The sequence below is a fragment of the Lagopus leucura genome, unplaced genomic scaffold (assembly GCF_019238085.1).
Source record: "Lagopus leucura isolate 7727_CA_CO unplaced genomic scaffold, USGS_WTPT01 Super-Scaffold_100002, whole genome shotgun sequence".
Classification (NCBI taxonomy): Eukaryota; Metazoa; Chordata; class Aves; order Galliformes; family Phasianidae; genus Lagopus; species Lagopus leucura.
This window is the reverse complement of record NW_024962263.1, coordinates 3,645,279-3,652,236: the sequence shown is the minus strand read 5'-3', so window position 1 is coordinate 3,652,236 and position 6,958 is coordinate 3,645,279. Positions and strand designations below refer to the sequence as shown.

At 38.6% G+C, this 6,958-nt stretch overlaps 1 protein-coding gene across 1 annotated transcript; it reads right to left on the bottom strand.

Moving 5' to 3' along the window:
• Positions 1-445: 445 nt before the first annotated feature.
• Positions 446-6,758, bottom strand: PRL (prolactin). The gene is made up of 5 exons (XM_042868693.1): positions 6,731-6,758; positions 5,061-5,242; positions 4,150-4,257; positions 2,584-2,763; positions 446-637 (listed from the first exon to the last, which is right to left on the bottom strand). Exons 1-5 carry the CDS (start codon positions 6,756-6,758, stop codon positions 446-448), a joined length of 690 nt encoding a protein of 229 aa, XP_042724627.1.
• Positions 6,759-6,958: the final 200 nt, after the last annotated feature.

The following is a 6,958-nucleotide window of genomic DNA, read 5'->3' as shown; positions in this document are numbered from 1 at the left end:
TAAAGTCATGCAGAAAGAAATGAAAGCAAGATATCCTGGCATTTATCAGTAGTTGGAGACAAGATCCAAAAGGAAAAGGTTTTGCTAGAGGTGTAAGCCATCCCAGCTATTTTTTTGTTCACGGATACTACTTGATTTTATGTGATTTTGAATTTAATAATATTTTTATTTGTATCTACATCATCTACTTATCAGTGAAATGCTACTAAGTGAGGAAATTAGGCAGAGAAGTTTATTCTTGTTATACAAGTGACTTACAGCATTTTAAACACAAAGATAAACGGCACTAATAGTTGCAGCCAGAGTTCACACAAGCATGCCTGAAAGTTACTGATGATCCTGGTGCCGTACAACGTGGCTCTCCATAAAGTTCGCAGTGAAAAGTGGCAAAGCAACAAGAACACCATGAGGAATGGTTGCAGTGAGTGATGCAGCCCAGAGGTACTCAGCAATTGTTGTCATGGATTAGGCGGCACTTCAAAACTTTAAGATAGTTGTCGATTTTGTGGGAATCTCTGCGGAGGCAATGCAGCAGGTTGTAAAAAGCAAAGAGTCTGGAGTCCTCATCAGCGAGTTGCAGGGATGGAAGGCCGTCCCACTGAGAGAAAACTTCATTTCCAGCATCGCCAGAATGCATCTAGAGAGACATAATCGTACTGTAAGAGATGATAATCAATCTGACTGGGTGTAGAACAGAGAATTAAGAAATATTGGCCTTGAGGAACGCTAGTTAATAGTGTACAGCTTGTAAAGTGTTTCCTGTTATGGCTCCCTTTGTTCTGTATAGTGTTCTATATATCCTCAAGCAGATTTTGATTGAATTTCCACCAGATATTTCAGTTTATTTCCTTAAAATTTGTAAGCTTAGCTGTCAGTGTTCTTAGATCTAGTTTGTTAGCAATGTCTAATGGAATTAGACTTTGCAGATAAATCAAACCTTCCTTTGTGCCTGGATTCATCAGTGGCATCTCTTTTTGGCTTCCTCCACCTTAAAGTCATTGTAAGCACTTGTTCTCAGAACTTCTTTGTGTCTCCAGCTTTGCCTCAGTGCGTCTCTTAGGTGGTCTCTCAGATACATGCAGCCTTGTAGAACGTGCTACCAGGCAAATCTCTCATTTTTGTATACCACTAAAGAAAAAACAGAAAGACAATAAAAGCTGTGACTGATATAGTGACCTCTAATGCTAGAAAGCTACATGTAGGAACTTGCGTAATGAGCTAGAATCCAAGGTGAAGATTGGTTTAAGTCTTCTCTTTTGAAAGAGGCAATAATTCATTTTCTCACATCACAGAAATCTACCCTTCATAGGAGGAAGGAAATCTGTGCTTAGTGGTACTGGTGAATCTTACTTTTCACAAGCTATGTTTTGTGAATGCATACAGCAGAATATCTGTGAAACTTCTTTCACTTAGTTTAAGCAAATGGAAAAAAAAAGAAGAAATAAAAAAGAAAAATAGGTCTGCAATCACTCAAAAACATGTTTGACACTAATGAATTTTCCAATCTTGTCTTCTACCTCCTTCTTCAGTAAATATTGTGAATGAGAAGGTGGTGACAGTATAACTGTAGCAGTGCTTGTCTTCTGCTGTTGTCTTGGATCCCCACCTTTTTACACCTGGATATGGGATAGGGATGTACTTGATTACACTGATAAATGCACTTGTGGCCTGAATGGGATAGGGTTTCTGAGTAAAATAGACACCAAAATAAAAGAGAGAAACAATGTGTATCCCAGCAGAAGATGGTAGATACAGGGATGGTGGTGCTCTTAATGCTATTCAGTTGCTCTAAAGCAAAAGCTGGTGAACTGAGAACTTCCTATTAACATATAGCTCACTGACAGAATGATGTATAGGAACTGCCGAGGGCCTCTTTAAAAATAAACAGGCCAGAGTTAATTTTATTCAAGAAAGCTTTTTGATCAATTGCTGATAACAAGGAGTATTCGACTTTGGCTTTTGTCAAACAACAGGCTTGTTTTCTAAGTCTCCAAGCATAGGGGGAACCAAGTCAGACTCATAGTTCCAAAGAACCAGTGTGGTGGAACTGGAGACTGAACCAGACTGGTAGGACTTTGTTATTTACCACCACCATAGGCCAGACTTCCAGAACAGTCCTAAACATACTGTCCATTTCCAAAAGCTATACACAATACCTACATGTATACAAATAGAAATAAGCTTATAAACACCCATCACTATGTGGATGTGAAAAATCACTGTGTGGATGTGGATGTTTTTCACTATGTGAAAAAACACAGACACATGCTTCACAAATTTGAAAATCAAAAATGCCCAAAGATGGAATGAAGGTTTCCAGTTCTGATGATCACACCTTCTCTTGCAGCAGGACTGAGAATTATGTTGTGTTATGCTGTACAATCGCATCATGTTCTCTTTTTAGAAATCACAAGAGGGCAGAAAAAGTTATAGCTGAATCTGAGAACTTTTCAGCTATATTATCTCCCCCCCCCCCGGGGGGGGGGGGGGTTCTCTTTCCTCTTCCAAGTAGAGAGATCCAGTCACTGCACATGGCTTCTTTACACCAATAGGCTGGAAGGACTGTAAGGACCTAATACTTACCCGCCCAACTATTTTCTCCATTCCTTCTAGAAGCCTCTTGTTTTGCTCCTCAATCTCTACAGCCTTCCAGAGGATGGTATCTGGAGCTTCTTTGATTCTTTGCACTTCAGAGGCCAGATGGATCAGGGGATCATTCCAGGAACGCAGCACTCCCAGTATCAAATTCAGTAGCTCTTCATGCTGCTTATCCATGTTAAGAAAAGGTAGTTAAAATAGGAAGGCTATATGCTGGCAGCATTAGGAGGCAATTAAAGCACTGTCCTCAAATGCAGAAATTTGGGAATTTACTCCATTGACTGCTCCCTGCAGCCCTATCTTAGATATCTCAGTGCAATTTTTGATATATGTCGCTGTTGTTATTGTGTGCAATATTAGTACAGTTACAGTAATTGTATGGAAAATATCTATAAACCCTCTCCACTTTACAAACTAGTAGGCAGAACTATATTTCATGTCTCTGCCAAAAAAAAAAACCAAAACAAAAAAAAAACCCTGAAAAAAAAAAAGTGAAAAATTTTATCTGATTTTAATGAACAATTTATAATCCAACGATTTTCATTTATTTTAGTATGGAATGGAAAATGGAAATTATTGTTAACCACTAAATAGCTTTTATTACTTCTGCATAACTCATCTGCCTTCCCCTTTGAACAACGGTGCTTCTAGCAATAGCTCTCTGATTTTGAAAATTGTTCTTCCTTGTGGGCAAATGAAAATTCATAAAGCTTATGGTTATGGTAATGTTCAACCATTTTTTCTTTGCTGGATACTCTGCATCTGAACACAACCAGACTTTTTATATACCCAGATGGTTATACTGGCACTGCAAGGCTGTTACTGCTGTGAAACTGATAAAAATTTCTCCCTGATACATTCACATTCATACACCTGTGCTTACTTTTTTTTTTTTTTCTCCAGGGTATTTTCAAATTTTATCTGTGAGCATAGGCTGAACAAGACTATCTTCATTTTTAAGTCTGTCATTATTTAATTGACGTACGTACAGGTTTCTCTTTGCAAGTAGTTTGCAGTATTTTACACTAAGGTCTCTGTCTTTGAATGATGATGTGACCATTTTTGCCTTCTGTTAACTGCAAAAATATGTATTTAGCATTTTCTAGGTAATGTCAGTGTCTTCAGTTCCAGTAAACCATTTTCCTTTGCCTACATACAATATTCACTATATCGCCAATGTATTTTTATGTTTGTTACACTTGTATATAAAGTGTTTTAAAATAATGTTCAGAGCTTGTAGCATTCTGAATACTGTAGAAGCACAATAACTGGCTTTGCTCCATGAGGTTAGGTTGTAATTGGAAGTAAGATGCAATGTCTGAAAGCAACATACAGAAAAATGAGTCACTGGTCTTGTATATTCTGTATAGTCTGAAACTTAACATCTGCAGATGTCTTGGCTTTTTGGAGGTTTCCTCTTTCTGGCTTTATTTCATTCTAAAAAATCTGACTTCCCTCTGTCTCTGCCTGCCCCCTCTCTAGTCTTTTTCCTCCCTCTTTTTTTTCCCCACACTTCATCTCATAGTCATTGGCATTAGATGTAGGACTTACATGAATCTGCTGTGCTTGCTCCTTATCTTCAGGAGTGGTTAAGGAGGAAGTGTGGCAGCCATTAACAGCTTTTGTAATGAAACCCCGACCCTGAGCATAGCGTTCATCCTGCAGATCATAAAGGAGAGGTATTTTCGATATAAATAAGAGCTGCAATTCAAACACTATACTAACCCATTGTTGTTCCATTGCTTTTGGCCACAAGTTGCACCAGAGGAGGCTTAGGTTGGGTATCAGGAAAAACTGCTTTACAGAAAGGGTTGTGAAGCACTGCAATAGGTTCCCCAAGGAGGTGATTGAGTCACCATCCCTGGATATGTTTAAAAACCATTTGGATGTGGTGCTCAGGGACCTGATTTAGCAGAGGCTTGTTAGTTGGGGTACTATGGTTAGGTTCTGGTTGGACTCGATGATCTTGAAGGTCTTTTTCAACCTGAGCGATTCTATGATTCTGTGATTCTATCACTACTTTTATTCTGTAATGGTCAGAAGTTTCAGGTGAGTATTTATAGTTAAAGAAACAAACTTGTTTCATACATAACGAATGATAGGAAAGTTGTATCTTTTACTAGAATGTTGGGGATCTTAGCAATGGCCAGCACTGTAAGCCACCTTTAGGGCTATATTATGAAAGCATAATACACCTGGAGGCGTTCAAGCTCAGGTTGGATGAGGCCTTGGGCAGCCTGATCTAGTGGTTGGCAGCCCTGCCCATAGCAGTGGGGTCAGAGTCTGATGATCTTTAAGATCCCTTCTCACCTAAGCCATTCTATGATTCTATGATCCCTGTCTATGCCGCAGTCATATTTGTTTACGTACTTAAAAATTTCATATATGAATATGTTTGTGCTCAACAAATACTGAACTGGATTTTGCATGTTCTCACTCTCAGGAAAATTGAAAGTACTTACAAATTCATTGAACATTTCTGAAGAGAGGAAGTGTATGTAGTGCGAAAGTTTAACTGCCCGATCAAAAAGCTCCCCAAGGGAAACTTGGCAGTTGGCAGATCCACTGGAGCAGATTGGCAAGGAGGTCACTCCTTCCTTGGTCAGAAGCATGTTGGACACCAGAAGAACCGCCAGCAACAAACCTGTTCAGGTTTGGAACAAACCAAAATGGGAACATATTGACGCAAGCAAGCATTTGGAAATAGCTGTCAGAGGCAAATGATCAGCATGCAGGGATGTTGGCTTTGCTCAGCCACATGGCTCAGAGTATCCGATGTGCTGACTCTTGAAAATAAACAGAAAATGAAAGCACTGTCCTTAGATTATTCTTTCTACCCTCCATCATCCTACCTGTACAGCAGAACTTTCTACAGAGTTTGAGGAGACATGGTAACCTGTGTTACGGTACAGTGTATTCCAAAATCTCTATCTATTGTGCTTGACTTTATTATGTAATGATAAATGAAAGAAAAAAAAACAAACTTCTTTAGAAAGTAGATTACTCTCTCTCTCTCTCTCTCTCTTTTTTTTTTTTTGCTTTGGTTTTCTCTCTTCCTCCCACAGGTCCTTTCCTTCTTTGCAAACATTTGGAATTCAAATTAATTTTGTGGGAAGGCGGTTAGGTCACTTTTTAAAGGTTTTGATTGTCCTGGGAGTTCTTTCAGAAGACTTCCAGCATTTGTGCTGCTTTGCTATTTAGAATTTAACCCTAAATTACCTACTACTAGAGAGAACAGGCAATATTCAACTTTTCTCCTGAACTTCTGAAACTGATACAAGGGCCTTCTCATTACCTAAGAGACAGAACTTCATCTGCTAAAAAGTTTTAATAATAACAGTGTCAAGTTTTCAATTCAGCAAAACAAAATATGCAGAGAAAAACAATAGAAAACTTTAAAAGCAAATATTTGGTAAATGGGTGTAATTATTCAAAGAATACCGTTTTGTGCTCTGAGTTTTGGTTCTCAAAATTGACCTGCTACATGCATTGGTTCACTATATTCACTCTCAAGTCAAAGTTCAAATATACTCTATAAATCACCAGAACTGTCCCTCATGCTATCACATGATGGATTTCTTTCTAGCTCTCAGTTCAAGAAATGTGTGCCCGTTTACACAATATTGAAGTAAAATATTCTCCTCCTCCATGAATGATCTCCTCCGGTTAGAACAGTGTTCTGGGGAATGATTCTATGAACAAGAAAACTCAAGACTTGTTGGCTTAGAAAGTTAAAAGTGATTATGAAATCATTTACTTCAAAATGATCCAATTGCTTCTGTACTCTGTGGATGATGACTTTAAGTCATTGCCTTCTGACCAGTGTTGTGAGTAGTGGAGCAGTTAGTCCAGTCTGTTGTGTGCGTGTATCAGATCCTTCAAGTCAATTTTCTGTGACACTGCTTAGTTCAAAGGTAATCCAAGAGACCAAAGACTGAATAAAGGGAGGATCAAGCTCCCTTCTAGTTCCAAGGACTGAACACTAAAATTTGAGGAGGAGGCAAGCTTCACCACTATTGGAAAACAGAGAGGGTGGAAAAACTTATTTTCTAGAATTGTTTTCCTTCAGCTTCTTAATTCAGTCAAAACCTGAACATAGGAGTTATCAGACAGTGAATAGCAAAAGTCTTACCTTTCAATGAAGCCCCTGTGTTGCTCATGGTAGGGATTCTCTGTGATGACTTGCTCTACCAGAAAGAAGTCTCAACACCTGCTCTTACTTTCTGCATGTCAGATTTATATACACCATCCGGGGTCCAGTTTGCATACATTCAGCAGGTTGTGGAGTTTACCTCGGTAATTACAAACATCAAATTGCCTCTCTTCCACATTCATATTCAATACTTGCTTTTTTTTTTTT

Bases quoted from the DNA above. Each gene is read 5' to 3' on its own strand.
- PRL (XM_042868693.1), bottom strand. From the start codon at position 6,758: ATGAGCAACACAGGGGCTTCATTGAAAG. The intron at 4,258-5,060 runs GTAAGTACTTTC...TATGATCTGCAG, and splicing joins CAGAAATGTTCAATGAATTT to GATGAACGCTATGCTCAGGG. The intron at 638-2,583 runs GTAAGTATTAGG...ATGTCTCTCTAG, and splicing joins TGGAGAAAATAGTTGGGCGG to ATGCATTCTGGCGATGCTGG.